The following is a 16,656-nucleotide window of genomic DNA, read 5'->3' as shown; positions in this document are numbered from 1 at the left end:
CCTCAAAACTAGTATGGTTATGAGAGATAATAGGCCAACTAGCAGGTGAGTAGTGAGTGAAGTTTGGGTGGACGAAGCTATCCTAGTGATAGATGTTGCGTTAACCACTAGGTCTGAGTGCAAAAGTGAGGTCTTTGAAAGGAAGGAGGTTAAGACTCTCGCTTACTCTGTCTGGCTTGGTGTGGCGGAGAGGATGTGAGAATGCGCTAATGGTGGCTCTCGCTACCTGTATCTCCCTATCTACTGCGCGCCGCCCTTAGTCTATCTTACATCAGCGGGGTGAGTCGAGTGATCATGAGCATGACTTGGGATGTTTCTGGAATCGGAATTGATTGTATATTCTCTTCACAATTCAGATGGTGGAGAGATGCTGGCTGAGCTTACTAGATGTTCTTCAAGTCTCTGGATCTGACCACTGCACTCCGTCCCTCATTATTGCCCGATGAGACTTTGCTCTTCGTCCAGGATGCGGTGGGGTTATATGAAGGGTGAGTTGACAGGAAGCTGTTCCCCAGTTACTCCTTTGTATGTGCCATTGAAGCTTACCGGCAAGTTTTGCTCGTATATACAGAAAATTCAAGGTTCCAAATTATCAAAATGGCCATGCATACCTCACATCCCACCGAGTCTGCTATGTCGCTGTTGACGAGCCACGCAAGTACTCAGTCGCCATCGACTTGAAGGAAATCGACCGAGCGGATTACCAAGTATGGTTGATGGTTGACTCTGTACTGTCATTTGCTCCCGTGCTCACCCTTTCCAGGCAGGGTTTCTAAAGTCCTCTTCGAAGATCACTTTGCACCCTAAACCCGCAAAGAATGACCTCAAGTCAAAGAGCGCAGGGGCTAGCCCCTCTGCATCACAGTCTCCAGCTCTCCAGTCCGGGAGATCGCAGTCACCACTCCCAGCAACCTCATCTTCATTTCACAAGCCGCCAGCACCGAAGCCTACGAACGCGACCTGGGTCTGCCCGATATGCTCGTTCTCTAATCCGGTGCCTTCTAATTTCGACCCAGCAACGGCTACTGCTTCTACTCACTTGCCGCCATGTTTGGCTTGTGGCATAAAGCCTCCATTTACGACCGTTCTGAAGGCTGCCATCACAGCCGCCGCTGGCCGCGAAGGCACGCCGGTAACTTCAGCTACACATGAGCCTGGTCAAACCGGAAGCAATGATGTTAAAGTCGTACGCAAGCCTAGTACCTCGACGCCGTGTCCCAGATGTACTTTTGTGAACCATCCCTATCTTCTGGAGTGTGAGATATGCGGGGCTCCCCTAGCCTCCGCAGTCGCTCGAGGAGCTTCTGCTGAGGACTCCCAGCGTTCAGAATCCCCAGCGCCGGTATTCGCACAAGGTAACATCGCCAATACTGAGACTTTCGAGGTTGTCAAATTATCCTTCCGCGGAGGCGGTGAAAAGACTTTCTATGAAAGGCTGAAAGGCGCCTTGGTCCAACGAAAGTGGCTGCTCTACGATGCGCCTCCTGTTCCGCAGCAGCCATTGCAATCGTCCGCCACGCCAAATCTTACAATAGCCTCAGCTGCCGTTGCTGCTAATGGTTCCGCGCCAGCGAAACCTCGGTCCCCGGCAGTAGGAATCGCGGGCCTTGAGCAGAGGGGACTTGAGGCTCGCAGAAACAACGAGGCGGTAATAGGCAGCTCGTTTGAGGATCTTGAGGCCTTGATGGCGTCTGCTAAACGGATCGTTAACCTTGCTGAAACGCTCGCCAGGGAATCAGGTATGGCTGGCGACGGGGATTCTGCAGCAACCAGCGCAGTGCTCTCAGAATCTGCTGCCGCTCTTGGGATGATCACGACTAAAGATATGCTTGGCTCTGGTGCTGAGAACTTATATCTCTCGGAACTTTCACGCAACTTGGCAGAGTACCTCACCGACGACAGAAAGGGTATCTTACAGAAAGAAGGCGGTATCATGAGTCTGATTGATCTTTGGGCAATTTTCAACCGCTCCCGAAATGGGGTAGAACTAGTCAGTCCTTCTGACTTTCAGAAAGCAGCGGAGCTGTGGGAGAAACTGAAACTACCTGTTCGGCTGCGGCGATTCAAAAGTGGTCTTCTTGTTGTTCAACGCTACGACTGGAGTGATGAGAAGACCATTCGGCAACTGCAAGAATGGATGGCGGAACTTCGTCAGATACCGCCGGCTGATCCAGTACCCTGGGACTGGCGTCAATTTGGGCGTGCCGTGACAGCACAGGAGGCTGCTCAAAGGTTCAAGTGGAGTGTCGGTGTGGCAGCAGAGGAGCTAGAAATGGCTGAGGATAAAGGGGTCCTTTGTCGTGAGGAAGGCATTGAAGGGTTAAGGTTCTGGAGCAACCACATCACGTCTGACCTTCCTTCGATTAATAGCATTGATTCGAGGGTGTCAAGTCTGGCCATATGAAGAAGTTCTTTTGTACATATTGATATAGCGTGTTCGTTCGCATGGCCCTTTTTAACACAATGTGACGCCGTTATGACCAAGAGAAATGAATCTTCCTTATTAAAGCAGCTGCTACCTCGAACTTATTATATGTATAACCACAAACAATTGTACCAGTTTTCTTTCATGAAAGTGTGCCTTGTGGCGAATTCTTACTGAGAGTTGACCTTTGGCCCACATTCATTGAGCCTTTGAGGATATCGACCCCGCATAGCTTATCGACGAGCTCTCTCCGCCTTTAAGGAAGCTCCTTCGCTCCTCATCCTTAGACTAGTTCACCGTCTCTGTTGTGACATCCATCGTCAATCTTAGTCTCCATCATTTCTTATCTTTGTTAGTACTTGACTCTAGCTTGGGCTTTCGTTGAGAGCTAAAGCTGCGAAAGCTGCTGTGATGTGATCGTCTAGATTGTTGGCTGTCATAACGCAGTCAGGTATAGCTCGCTAGCTTTGGCTACATCTTCATTATCGAGAGACTTGATAAGTTAATCTATTGAGCTCAAAGGAGAGCGTTCAAAATGGCATGTATTGCACTGCTATCGAATCCCAAACCATCCAGGTGCTCGAGAGCTATTCCAAGATATTCTGAAGTCCCATACATCACTTTCCCCCAGGTGTCGAGCACAACCTCAATCCAGAGCCGAGGGATATGGCGGTATCCATACCATCGACATGGGAGCAGAAGCTTGGACGAACGAAGGATGTTAGAAAAGTACCAGCGCCATAGTCCTTCAAAGCTAAGAGACCGAGAATTTGGGCACCGTCAAAGATCACAATCTATATTCGATAATCATCATCCCTGGTGGAATCCTGGCTGGGGATGGTGCCGGTTGAAATTCAGCATTCCTCCATATCGGAATGAACGTACGCCCAGGAACGACTATTGGGAAGCACAAAGGGTTCGTTTGGAGCAGAGGATGGAACAAATAAAGAAGGAGATCGAGGCGGATCCTTACGCGGCTTTATTCGGGAGGAGACTTGAACCATTCAAGTCTTCGGGCAAGCATGAGAATATTTTCTCTTCCTTGTTTCAGTCCTTTTTCGGTCATGGGTCAAAGGCAGAAGCTGAGCCTAAGGCGACTGATACGACTGCGCGCGTGAAGACTGATGTTGTGCATTCATCAGATCCTCAGCCCAGTGACAAACAGTCAGCAAGCCTCAAAAACGAGGTCAATACATATGAGGAGCTGGCGAAGGATGATATTGGAGAGAAGGAGTTTGATCCAATTACTGGCCGCATGGTCCGGAAGAAGGGGGAAGCTTGTGAGAGGTCTCGGAATATCAAACACACCGAAACTCCCAGTTCAACGATTCATTCGAACACAATTCAAAGTGACGATGCTCAGAGTGCTGGCTTCCTCTCCCCGGTAGATCGCTCAGAAGTAAAATCAGACGCAAAAGGGGTTACAGAGGTTGGATCCCATGAAAATACCGTGCAATCTGGAAGTGCCGATGACCCAAGTCTTCAAAATAACACACAAGGACCAGGCGAATCCGCGTCTCGCAGCAACAAGTTTCCTGCGAAGCCAGGAAATTTCGATGAAAACAAGCTCAAAGACCCAGCTGAGCCTCAGGACGAATCCACGGCTTTTGCAAAGGCAGTACTGTCATCTGGAACAACTAACGAGCCATTACCAATTTGCCATGCTCGTTTAGAGACTCACGATGTGCCTGACTCTGCAGCCAGCCATCAGAATGAACGGTCCTCAAGCGTCCCCACGAAAACAATAAATCCACGAGTTACGCCACATATGACACCCGACGAGCTTAAACAGCAGGAAGAGTGGGTTACGCAAGCAGAAAAGGCTGAAGATTTGGATATTCTGCGCGCCAGTGACATTCGCACACCCTACGAGCTGAAGAACAAGGATCAGGATTCTGAAGGTCAATTAAGGGAAAAGCGGCGCAAGTTGGACCTTGCTTTTGAGTTGGCCGAAGACCCAGTCAAAGATCTAGATGCTCAAAGCATTCGAGAGAAGTACAAAATCTATGATTCTTTTGAATCAAAGGAGACGGTTTCGAAGACACCTGAATTATCAAAGCCTCAGTTGCGCTCGCAGAGTTCAATGACTGCAAGTACCTCCATTCCTCGTGTTCAAGAAGGCTATCACAACGTAAGGGTTGATCCAGATCATGAAGCCGAGGAGCAGTACAATCAGGATCAAGTCTCTTCAAATGATCCTTGGGCAACAGCAACATATCGTGTTCTTGTATATGACCCCTCTACCTTGCGGATAATGGAAGCAGAGACGAGCTCCTCACTGCAGCCGACGGATAAGCTGCTTTCACCCGCGGAAGTCCTTTCTCGTTTGAGCCATCCTGCGAAGTTCGTGCCGTACCTTGCTAAAATGCACAACGACGGGTATGAAATTGTCTCTGGCGGCGAGGATATCATTGTCTTTAGACAGGCTTCCGAGAGTGGCTCAGTTATGCGTTCAAAGATCCCAAGCCGTGGTGGTCTAGCAGGACAACTGGCTTCCACTCAGTCAGAACATGATAAAAATCTCCGAGCGGCGACTGGTCCTTCTGACTTGTCTCCCAATCCGGCCATTGCAAGCACTGCTGAAGCTTCAAAGGATACTGATCATGCGAAGGCTTGGTCCAGAGTTCGAACAGCTCTTCGTAGAATGCTCATCAGTGGTGTAGCGACGGCGGGAACATGCTACGCTATTGGTGTTGTTGTCGAGTATTTTCGCACCGGGGGGCAAGACGGACTGGGTATTGATGGATTCACCGAGTTTGAGTCTGAAAGGCGTCGCAGAGACCGAGAGTAGATGATCATTTCTGGTTATGACCTCATGCGAAGCAACAATTTGTGACAACATTGTGATCATATTTTGGTGTTTGTACAGAAAAATCACAACTCTATTTGCTTGATGGTGCACCTCCTATTCAAATGGAATGTTGCATTTAAGCGCATTGCCAGGTTTTGCAAAATCGCCAAGTCGAACTTGACTGATTCAGAATAGCTGACTCTACCAGGAGCACGATGGTCCAGGCTGCATGGTCCTCAGGACAAACAAGGATCGGAATACATGGTCTACAAGTCCTCCTCCAGTGAGCTATCCTTCTCTTTGTCCTGCCACACAGAGTCATCCCACTTACGCCAACCTTTGAATCCTCGAATGCGATCATGGATGGAGCTTCGCATCTTTCCCCTCATGCTCGCCTTGTTCCGTTTCTCCTCACGCTTCTTCCTTTCCGTCTCTTCCAGCTCTTTTTCTCTCTTTGCTAGCTCCTCTTCTTCAATCGCCACCTTTTTGCGGGTGTCATGTACCTCCTCCAAGTCATCGTCTGATTCATCATCAACAGGGTAATTCTTGAACGCACTCTGCAGGACGCCGCAACGAGCCTGGCCGCTCATCATGTAGATGAACAGAGCTACAAGCATCTTGACGGCCGCCCGAAAATCTTGCTTGCGCCAGAGATCAAATTCTCGGCTGCCCAAGACTCGAAGATTACGGGGATTTGGATCGCTGTCCAGATTTTTTGCACTAAGCCACTCCACCTGTTGGCGAAGTCGTTCCAGGTTCTTTCCAGAGTAGAATCGATCGTAGGCTGTGCTCGGATTGGGGTCTACCGCATCGGCATCTGAGGAGGGACGGTTATGTCTTCCGCTCCACAGACGGGACGTTTTCTGGCCGAGGAAGATGGCACGAAGAATATGCAGCCTGGAACCGTGGATGCCAATCAGATAAACCTCCTGGTCCGGGATCTGATCCCCATGGGGCCGCAGACGGGAGATGTTAAGAAGGAGCTGGCCAAGCATGAGCTTGAGCTTGTCCTCGAGGGCCGATCTGAGAGATATGTTTTCCAATGACTACAAGCAGGTATTAGCGATCCGACACGACGTGTGTGGATTTGTAGGGGCAAAGCTTACCGCCGACACGGGCAGAACTGCAGCGCAGACCTTCTTGTTAGGATAGTGATCTAAGCCGACCATTCCAGCTGTGATAGGACCGTCTCTGTACCTCTCGCGGTATCCGATCCAATATTCGAGCTCGCAGTTGAGCAGCCTAGCCCTAAACGGCTGTGAGTGAAAGCGTTGAGAGCGACATGCCGTGGAGAAGCTACTGACCGCAAAAAGTAATAGGAGTCACTGTTGTCCGTTTCTCTGCTGATTCTGAATGCTTCAAAGATCCCTTGCAGAAGAGCATACACGACTTGTCCCTGAAGTTTGATCGTTTCATCGAACTTGGGCTTGGACTTGCTTCCCCCGCCGTCCATCGTACCGTACCCCTCGTCCTCGTCTTCATCTTCGTCGTAAAGAGAGCCAAACTCGGGGAGTTTTCTGAGGGTCATGAAGACGCTTCGAAAGCGAAGGTCGATTGGAGACCATTTGTTTATGTTCACGTCGCGGGCATCGTCAGCCTCGCGAAAGCACCAGGGTGTACGCTGAACAATGACTAAGACACATCAGTCAGTGATTTCCTCTGTCAGGACAGGACGTCTTTTGGGACAGGCAAAACATACCAGTTCTCTCGGCTTTCTTCAGATAGTAGCTGGGGATGATTCTATCGTCAGGGAGATCCAGGAAGAAGTTTGCTGCCAGACCATGTACGCGGACCTCGACAGGGCTCTTTGACTGGGGAGCTGGTCTTGGTCTACGCTTTGCCTTGCAGTCGGCCTCCCAGTCAGGGATGGGCTTCCAATTCTCGGTCATCTGTAGAGCTAGGTTTGGAAGTTCTGGGAATTCTCGAATTGTTTCCATGTGTGGGCGATAGCGATCCATTTTGCTGGCGGGTCATGTTCCGGATCATTCTGGTGAGAGATTTGAGGATTAGTGTTGGGTTTGAGTAGGAGGGCATCTTGCACATTCACTGTTGCTCTAGACGTGTGTAATGATGTGAGAGGGTCAGGATATAAGCACTCCTGTGCATATGCATACTACTGAAATCCTCTACAGTTTGCTTGTTTTCAGTGGATTGACTTGTATATTGGCTTGATATAGATATAGATATATATACTAGACAGCTTGTATATATCTAGAAATAGCCCAGTCTCTTCAAAGGGTGAAGACATCTCTGATTTGGTGCCAGACTTTAAGATTCTATCTGTCTGCATAATAGATCTCTGTCTTGGTCTTGTTATAACAGCTTCACCATAACCATAAACCAGAATATATCTCCCCGCACCGACAATCCAAATTTATTTCTCAAGAATACAACTGTGTCAACGACTCTCATAATAATCCAAGACTCATTTCTTTATCTTCCAAGTATTATCTGCCTATGTAGCCGTCACCTAGATAGATACCTGTTGAGTGGACGGTAGACCCCATATACCGGGTCATAGTCATAGTGGGGCGACATCTCCGCACGACTCTACCTCCAGCCTTCCACACCCCAAGAACCTCCAGCATCCAACAATCTTCAAAACTTCAACTGGATAACCTCCCCAATAATCATGGCCAAAGCAACCCGCATCCCCATCCGAACCGAAAAAGCCCCCCTCCCACCTCCATTCCTCTCCCAGGGGATCAAAGTAGGGGATATGGTCTACTGTTCCGGGCAGGTAGGCGTGGATCCTACAACAGGGAAGATGGTGGAGGGCCCGATACAAGAGCGCACTGTACCTTCCCCCCCACCCCTCATTTCAATTCTGAAAGATAAAAGCTGAGGCAGACGCAGAAGCAAATCCTCCACAATCTATCTGCCGTCCTGGAAGCAGGCGGATCGAGTCTGCATGACGTGGTAAAGGTGAATATCTTCCTGGCTGATATGGGGGACTTTGCGGCTGTGAATGAAGTCTACCAGGCGGCATTTGGGGAGCCAAAGCCGGTTAGTTCTGATTCATTTTTGTGCTGCTTTGAGACGAGGTGGATGCTGATTCTGATGGGTTAGGCGCGGACTTGCGTTGCTGTTAGGACGTTGCCGTTGGGTACGGATGTGGAGATTGAGTGTTCTGCAGTGGTGACGAGGGGGGTGAGGGATTCTCGACTTTAGGTGTTATGGTATGATGACTGGGAGGCGTGGTGATGAGTTGTTGGATTGGTTGGAGCTGTGTGATAGGTAGGTATCTTGAGTTGACGGTCGTATGGCTGGTGTTGATGTGGCTGACAACTCATCTTGAACCAGAACACCAGTTGATTTGATGATAATGGTAAGCTGAGAATACCATTACTACTGTGAGGTACCCAATGCTATAAAACCCTGTACCACTGTATGTATCACGGACATTTGCTAGTAAAGTGGGCCTTTGTAGGTCCTTTTTCAGGAACAGGTTTAGCGTCATTTTACCAGGACCAACTCAGGCACCAAGTACGGCAAATCTGTCTCTACCAAGTGTCTAGACAGCGTCACATTTTGTTTGTCTCATCAAGGAGAACATTTTTTGATCCATCATCTATCATGAAAAACATGGTCGACTCCAAGCACATGGGGGAGGAATGTCAATGACGTTGTTCTCAGAATTCTCAAGCGTGAGGATACTGCGTGGTACCTGGAATGAAGTTTTGCCCCGGCTCGAGCATAATGCTGTGGATAGCTGGGGTCTCAGGAGGCAGCAAAAATTTTAAGATATTGTCTATTGATTGCTGGCATTTTTACTGGATCAGGACATGGTCTCCGAGTCTGTACTCTGTACTCTGTACTAAACATCACCATTCTGTCCTATGCGTACTGCAGAGGCCATAGGGGACATTTGCTACTCGTCGCTGGGACTAAGTGACTTCAACAGTTCACTTTCTAGTTGCTCTCCAGGTAGTATTACTAGATGTCTGCTCACTTGACAGAAATTTGCAATTTGACTGCTGTTGATTGTGGGCATACCTGTACCAGGCTCGGTGTTTTCCTGGCAGTGCCGAGCCAAAAGGGATGAAAAGACGACCGTTTCAGCCTCCCAGACCAGGTCGCTTACGGCGTACTGCATCCTGGCAGGGGAAAACATGTGGAAGTAAAACATCGCCTTATTGACAGATCATAGCATTCGAGAGAGAGGCATTTCCGCGCGATACTTGATACCTGGCACTCAGATTGCTGGTCGAATGTAGATGGATACTCTGTAGAAGTCTGGAAGGTGATATGATGATTGACACGCGCATTCTTTAGCATCAGCCTATCGAAGTTTAATCGTCAATAATCACTTTACGGAGTACTTTGGAGTGTTCCTCACACTATGACCGAGTCGATCGCTGAATTGAGCAGTCGTTAGACTCGTTGTCTAGTATGTAATAGTTTACTACCGGTTGAAGACCGAATGAACGAGTTGTTCCCCTATGTTTCTCATCCAGGTCAATGGTGTCAGTCGCCATGACACGCTAATGGAGGCTTTACTGCAAATATGCTAGCGTACGCTATGATTCTCCAGACGGAGTATTTTGCCATATTGTCTTTTTTCCTGATTGCTCAGTGGTTTGTTATTATGTGCTGATAGAGTACAGAACAGGGCTCATGCCTCAGGTTAGAAATGCTGTCATCGTCGGGTATCTTTTGACAATGAATAAACCGTAGTCATAACCATAAGGCTGTACGCTTAATCTAATTCATCAAACAAGAAGATTATCTTGAGGAGGAGAAGAGGGCTCAGACCTCAGACTCTGACCAACTCCATGTCCATGTTCCTTACGGCTGTCACTTCGAGTCGGCCGTTGAATCACTGTAACTCTGTATCACCACGCACCACAACACTCCACCATATCCACAATTCATCTTAGGAGTCGGAACAAGTGGACTGCTTGTGGTCCACACACGCACTAAAATGACGCCGTCATTCTAGGCCTTGCGATGGTCCGAACCTTGACGGAATGGGCTTACTGCAGTGCAAAGTCAGCATTTGGCAAGAGGCTGGTGAGTTGGTTAGATGGATCATGGGTGATTGGTGAGCGGGTTGTGGAGGCCTAGGGCGGGAATTATGATGTGCACGCCTGGCCAGCAGATCAGCATGCACAGTAGCAATCACAGTGGCCATTAATGATGATGCTGGTAGCCTACATGTCTTCTTTGAACTTGATTAATGACTAAAGAGAGGTTAATCCACAGGAGCTAGAATCAGCCACCTATGGATGGATGGATAAACTCATGAACTTCTTCAATGAACCTAGGAACTGCATGTTTCCTTTGTTCTAGTTTCACACAGGGGAATGTTAATCACCTTATTCAATCCTGTTCTGAAATTCTTGCGATTATGCCTTGGCCTTCAACACTGCCACTACACTGCTTTTGTGCTACAGATCGACTACAGTGCCACTTGATTGTGTGCCTTTGACTTGAAGGCATCTTACTTCGAACTCAGTCAGGGTCTTTTGTCGATCCAGATACACCATGGGCCATCTAGACCTCTCTTCTGATTTTCTCCCTTCAAATCTGTTCACTGGGCCAACTCAGGGAGTTCATAATATTGAGATATCCAAAGCTGCCATTGACCGAGGCTAACTGGAATTACAGATTAGTACTGATGTTGTCTTTCCCAGTAGACTTGGAAGCGGTATCCTTAGGCTATGCTGCAGTAGCCAGCCGCAGTAGTGAGCCTTGCTTCTTGTGATTATCTATTCCATGAGAGAACCATCCAGTCTGATAGGCTGGTAGCATCACGACGGATATCTGCAGATAAGTACATCGACTTTGAGTATGGCAGGACGTCAAGGTGTTGCCAATGCCAACATTTCAAAGTAGTAACTCAAGGTATCTAGAAGGACAGTAGCACACTGTTTGTTGACTGTAGAACCGTGGCTGCTAGCCGCAAAGTGGTGCGTGGCCATAATGTGTCCCTTGTACGTTTACCTTGAGTGATACTACCTTAGGTAACAATACTCTGTATTATTCTGTAATATTCGGACCTCGCTTTCCATTTCCACGGCCGATGTGCACTGATTTGGTGGTAAATATGGCCTGCCCCTGTAGAATCTTACAGTATGGTAACAATAATTCCAGTTGCTCTGCGCTAACAACGAAAATAAACCAGACTAACCTCAAACTAGACAAAGATAATCTCCGCCTCAATTAATTTCCCTTTCACCTTCCAGATCCCTCTCTCTTCGGTAGTCTTTCGTCTTCTCAAGTGCTGCTGTCTGTCCTGCCTCTTGTCACTCTTTTTACTTTTGTTCTTCTTTTCCCCCTCTTTTATTCTCTTCGTCCCTCTTAATTGTCTCGTCTTTCTTCTATCTACATGATAGTCGGTGCTGTTGTTGGCTGACGTAGCCCATATTATTTACCGTTGGCCCTGACTCCTTGCATCGCATCCACTTTCCCACCCCCCTCTCTACCACGGTCGCGCTCTCGCTTCTACCAGAGATCAGTCAGTCCTCCTTACTCACAGGTACTTTTATCCATCGGCCTCTTCCACCACCACCCTCACTCACTACCACCTCCTTATCCACGACAGATAACGTTGTCCTTTTTATTTTATTTTATTTTGACGTTTCTAATCTAGATCTCGTCGTTCGCTCCTTACTCACATTCGTTTTGCAATTCGCTTTGGGGGATAGTCGACTCAATAGCTTCCCTTGTCGCTCTTTATTCGCATTGTTTATATACTCGCTCTTTATCACGAATTGATCAGCTTTGACGTCGCCGCTGCTATATCGCTACCATCCCGATCCTCTATCTCACATCATCGAAGCGTTTGTATTGGATTCAGTCGACGATCGCAGTCTATCACTATCTATTGTCGACTGCCAGCAAGGGTGTCTGGTCCGAAGAAACCGTGATTGCGTCCCAGCCTCCTAGCTACATACGGTATATACGATTTTGGACGTGACACCAGCATTTCCAATCGCCCAGCCAGCTCCAACACCTGCATCGATGCATTTCCGAGCGTGACGGATAACACTGAGCCTCTCTCGTGAATTACATTTGTCTATAGGAGCCCTGCTGAGCTTTCGGCTCCGTCCATTCCTTTGTGCATAATTGCGGCATCGTCAACCCTAGCCGTTCCTTATCGCGAGCAATCAATCAATTTGGTATCAACACCATGCGTCCTGCGACTCATCTCGTTGCGGCCCTCCTGTCCCTGGGGGGTCTCGAACTCGTCACAGCCGAAAACGCCCAGGAATTGAAGCCTCGCTTCATTCCCAAACAACTCAAGAGACATGTCGTCTATGGACGTGATTCATCTACCGCTGCCTCGAGCACTGACGCCCACTTGACTACAAGGGCCGATGGGAATCCCTTTATGTCCTACTTCAACAGCCTGCTTCAAAACGGCGCCGAGACAACAACCAGCACACCGGTGTCTACAGAAGCCCCCGTCGTCATCGTGCCCATCACCATCTCGGTAGACGCAAACGGCGTCTCTCACACCATTACCGGTAGTCCCACAATCGCGCCAACCCGCACAGCGGCCGCCTCAGCAGTGACCGTGACGAGCTCTACTTCAACCTCCGAGACTGCGCCTGCAGGCTCAAGTGCCACCACAGACGCCGCTTCAACTACCACTTCGCAAGACCAGACATCTTCTGATGCTAAGTCAGCTTCGACTACCGAGTCGTCAACGGTCGCAGCTGCGTCGTCATCGTCCAAGGCATCTTCTACCGCCGATCAGTCTGCTTCGAAGGATGTTCAGACGACAACCTCCTCGTCAGCCGCGCAGACCTCTTCTGAGGCCCAGACAGCCGCTTCGGACAACTCCCAAGCAACCATAGCCTCCTCGTCCACCGCGCAGACCTCTTCTGAGGCCCAGACAGCCGCTTCGGACAGCTCCCAAGCGACCATAGCCTCCTCGTCAACCGCGCAGACCTCTTCTGAGGCCCAGACAGCCGCTTCTGAAAATGCTCAAACTCCAACAACCTCATCGACTGCTGCCACAAGCAGCGGAAATGTCGTCAGCGACGCCTTGAGCGGTGTGGACAGCCTTGTTGGCGGCCTTCTGGGAACCTCGACCAGCGCAACCAGTGTCATTCCTACAGTAAGCTCATCCGTCACTGGAGAGTCCAACACCCTCAAGGGTTCGGCGACCGAGAGCACTGATTCCAGCACAACATCTACAACGCTACTGGGTTCATCGACTGTCGCTGTTCCCTCTTCGGTGGAAGCGACTCCGACCCCGACCGCAACTGCCAGCTCGTCCGGCCTCCTTGACACAGTTGCCTCGAAAGTCTCTGAAATTTTGCCTGGAGCTGCCCATTCCAATTCTTCCACCACTGATGGCGTTGTTGCCTCCTCGACAGATGTTGCTGCGTCTCTGACAGATGCTGTTTCCTCAACAGACGTCATCCCCTCTTCGACAGGCGTTGTCCCCACTTCGACTGGCGTCGTTCCCACTTCGACGGGTGTTGTTCCCTCTTCGACGCAGGCCACCCCAGCCCCAACTGCAAGCTCGAGCGGTTTGCTCGATTCGTTGACCTCTGGTATCTCTGACCTTTTACCCGGTTCTGCTGCATCATCCTCAGCCATCACCGACAGTAGCAGCGGGGCTGAGACCTCGGCATCCACAGGCCTTGGTCTGCCTACTATTTCTGTCAGTGTCCCTGTTGTGACACCCTCCGCGTCCACCTCGAGTGGCCTGGGTGGAATTCTGGGTCCTATCCTCGGTAGCACCGGAATCATTCCAAGTGCAAGCACGCCCACCAGCAGTTTCGTTGCCGTCCCCACCGGCTTGACTAGTATCCTCATCCCGGGAGGCATCAGCGGAACTGAAACGGGAACTTCATTCACTCAGATCAGTCCTAGCGTTCCTACAACTGCTCCCTCGGCCACCAGCACCGCTGTCATTCCCGGTAGCACTGATACTGCCATTGGTTCCTCGATCGCTGTCACCGGTTCCACAGCAGTAGGCTCGACTGTGCCCACTACCCAGGTCACGCCGACTGCCACTTTCACGAGCTCGGTAACTCCGACGCCCTCTACAACCGAGCAAGCCAGCACAAGTTCGACAACCACGCCAGAGACCACAGTCGCACCCACCACGACAACTACTACTCGTCCACCCGCTGAAACTACCACCTCCGAGAACACCGACTTTGTTCCCTCCAGTATTTTGGTGGAGCCTACAAGCACGACTCAGGTCTCGACGGCTGAGACTGCCACTGGCACCACTCAGCCTGCTCAGTTGCCTGGATCTATCTCGCCAGCCAATAGTGTTACTTCCCCTCCATCGGACTCTACATTGATTCAGATCGGTTTCAATGGCAAGCTCCGATACAGCTTCGTCGCCACGACCCCGCTCTCTTCATCGCAGATCTTCCTGTATGTTCCACAGGGTCTGATCTATGCTTTGGAGATTCTCGGCAAAGACATCTCTATGTTTGCGATCCAGCCCTACGACAACTCGGCCAGCACCGGGTATATTGCAACCGTTGCCTTGGCTTATATCCCTACGGACAAGGTTGACACCTTGAGGAAGCTGCTCCGCAGCCCATTATCCAAACTCTACGAGCAGCCCAACGAGTCGGTCAAGACCTTGTTCTCGATGATCGATCCATCAATCCCTCTTGTTGTCGGAGAATCTGGCTCATCTGGTGGCAGCGGATCGTCTAGCGGCAGCGGATACAGCGGCGGCGGCAGCAGCAGCGGTAGCAGTGGCAATGGTAGTGACTCTGCTAACAACGCGGATGCCGGTGCCAGCCGCAGCTCTTCCGCTCGGGCCAGCTCTGTTGGCATCGGCGTTGGTGTCGTGGCCGGTGCAGCAGCCTATGGTGCGGGTATGTTCTGGGTTGCTCGTCGCTACCGCAAGAAGCGTCAATTGCATCGCCGCTCCAGTTCCACTGTCGAGCAGACAAGTGAAGGTCGCGGTGCCGGTTCTCTCTTCGCCGCCGGCGGCCGTCTTTCCCGCAACAGCCAAAATAGCCGGGGAAGTGGCCGGGCCCAGATGATCAGTGCTCCTGTCATGGCCGAGAACTCGCTGGGCTGGAACTAAGCTCGGGTATTGCAACAGGAATGATAGGTTGCGCATACGATGTGGCTCAGAGATCATGGGCAGGAGTGGGACTCAGCGGAATGCTTGTCAGTCCCGCTTCCTTCGGAGATAACCTTTAACTTCTGAATGTATTCATTTTCTTCTGTTTATGTGACAGCGCTTTCTGGGCGTTGTCTTTTGTATCATTCTGTCTCTTCTTCTACCATATTTTCCTATATTTATTCCCCATTTGTTCTTGCCAGACTTTGGACCTCACTTTTCTCCCTTTTCGTTTCTTACTTTCCTTTATGGTGCCACAGAGAAGTACTTACCTCCCCACACCAAGATCATTGTGACCTTCTCGACTCGCATCTTGTCAAAAAAATCAATTCCTCTGCTCCATACCTGGGTTGGGGGGTAGGTATCTGTGATGAGTGATGCCGTATACTATCGCCCCTGGCCCTGTTCCCCTTGATGTCTTTCAGTGTTTTGTTCTTGTGATTATTGTACAGATGTATAGTGTGAGTAGAGAGTGAACGAGTCGTATTTGTGATATTTGAACCGATATGGATGTTGAACGAATGTGTGTATATTTATTTGACCGGTAATATATTGAATATCGTTCGATGTTGCAAGTACGTAGCTACAGGTTGATACTGAGCTGCATGTTTTTGCCTGCACAGAGTCTTGGCAGGCCAAGGATAAGTCAATGAATCTAGTGTACGTCCTTTTCCATTATCAATTAGATCTATTGGATAGAACTTGGAAACATTGAGCTGAGAGCACCTGGAACTCCTATACATGGCTGTGCATATGCAACAGAGATGAGATGAATGACAAAGGAAACGGATCGGACGGAGACGGAGTCTACGCGGCAGACCAAAAATCACACAGGATCAAGCGCAGGCGCCTGAGCACCATGAAACGCCCCGCGCCAACCCACCCACGAATGATAAGGAGCATAGACGCCCATTACTCCGTTTTACTCTTCGAGCTCGACCCTGGCCCGAACCCCAACCAAGCGAGCGGTCCAATCTGGCCCTTCGCCTCGCGCTCCCGCCTGCGCTCCTCCTTCGCCTTCTGCCGCTCGGCCTTGTATTCCTCCCAGGAGAGACTCGCGCTCGCTGCGACGGACGCGTCGGCTCCGAGCGTCGTGGACGAGTTCTTCTCCGCCTGGGTCTTAAGGTAGTGCGATAGGGAAGGTGCGTCTGCGTCTGCGTCTGCGTCTTTATGTTCGGTGGTGGTGGGGTGAGCGAGCGAGGTCGGGACGGGGAGGTGGCGGACGGCGTCCTCGCCTGCGTAGGCGCGGAGGGCGGTGCGGAAGGACCATTCTACTGCTTCGCCGACGGGTTCGTCGAAGATGTAAGGGAGGAAGGGGACGACTGCGAGGCCGAGCTGTCACATTCGGGTTCAGTAGCTGTACTTTCCCTTAATCTTATTCAC

The 16,656-nt window shown here is 50.2% G+C and overlaps 6 protein-coding genes across 6 annotated transcripts; 4 read left to right on the top strand and 2 right to left on the bottom strand.

Moving 5' to 3' along the window:
- Positions 1–387: 387 nt before the first annotated feature.
- CDV56_102288 (ESCRT-II subunit protein VPS36) lies at positions 388–2,404 on the top strand (the record flags this gene model as incomplete). The annotated part of the gene is made up of 3 exons (XM_026755907.1): positions 388–488; positions 572–707; positions 764–2,404. The coding sequence occupies 3 exons, from the start codon at positions 388–390 to the stop codon at positions 2,402–2,404; spliced, it is 1,878 nt and encodes a 625-aa protein (XP_026616107.1).
- A 955-nt stretch (positions 2,405–3,359) lies between these two features.
- CDV56_101905 (uncharacterized protein) lies at positions 3,360–5,216 on the top strand (the record flags this gene model as incomplete). The annotated part of the gene is made up of 1 exon (XM_026755524.1): positions 3,360–5,216. The coding sequence occupies one exon, from the start codon at positions 3,360–3,362 to the stop codon at positions 5,214–5,216; it is 1,857 nt and encodes a 618-aa protein (XP_026616106.1).
- A 266-nt stretch (positions 5,217–5,482) lies between these two features.
- Positions 5,483–7,174, bottom strand: CDV56_101640 (uncharacterized protein; the record flags this gene model as incomplete). Its single annotated transcript, XM_026755259.1, has 4 exons — positions 5,483–6,262; positions 6,323–6,464; positions 6,521–6,848; positions 6,916–7,174. The coding sequence occupies 4 exons, from the start codon at positions 7,172–7,174 to the stop codon at positions 5,483–5,485; spliced, it is 1,509 nt and encodes a 502-aa protein (XP_026616105.1).
- A 674-nt stretch (positions 7,175–7,848) lies between these two features.
- On the top strand, positions 7,849–8,387 carry CDV56_101459 (uncharacterized protein; the record flags this gene model as incomplete). The annotated part of the gene is made up of 3 exons (XM_026755078.1): positions 7,849–8,013; positions 8,073–8,222; positions 8,286–8,387. The coding sequence occupies 3 exons, from the start codon at positions 7,849–7,851 to the stop codon at positions 8,385–8,387; spliced, it is 417 nt and encodes a 138-aa protein (XP_026616104.1).
- A 3,964-nt stretch (positions 8,388–12,351) lies between these two features.
- On the top strand, positions 12,352–15,234 carry CDV56_100411 (putative mucin family signaling protein Msb2; the record flags this gene model as incomplete). Its single annotated transcript, XM_026754030.1, has 1 exon — positions 12,352–15,234. One exon carries the CDS (start codon positions 12,352–12,354, stop codon positions 15,232–15,234), a length of 2,883 nt encoding a protein of 960 aa, XP_026616103.1.
- A 951-nt stretch (positions 15,235–16,185) lies between these two features.
- On the bottom strand, positions 16,186–16,608 carry CDV56_100024 (uncharacterized protein; the record flags this gene model as incomplete). The annotated part of the gene is made up of 1 exon (XM_026753643.1): positions 16,186–16,608. A coding segment is annotated over one exon (423 nt), but the record flags the coding sequence as incomplete, so codon positions are not given.
- Positions 16,609–16,656: the final 48 nt, after the last annotated feature.

Source organism: Aspergillus thermomutatus (genome assembly GCF_002237265.1).
Source record: "Aspergillus thermomutatus strain HMR AF 39 chromosome Unknown NODE_49, whole genome shotgun sequence".
In the NCBI taxonomy this organism is placed as follows: Eukaryota; Fungi; Ascomycota; class Eurotiomycetes; order Eurotiales; family Aspergillaceae; genus Aspergillus; species Aspergillus thermomutatus.
Note: the sequence above shows the minus strand (reverse complement) of the source record. Positions and strands in the feature narration are given on the sequence as shown.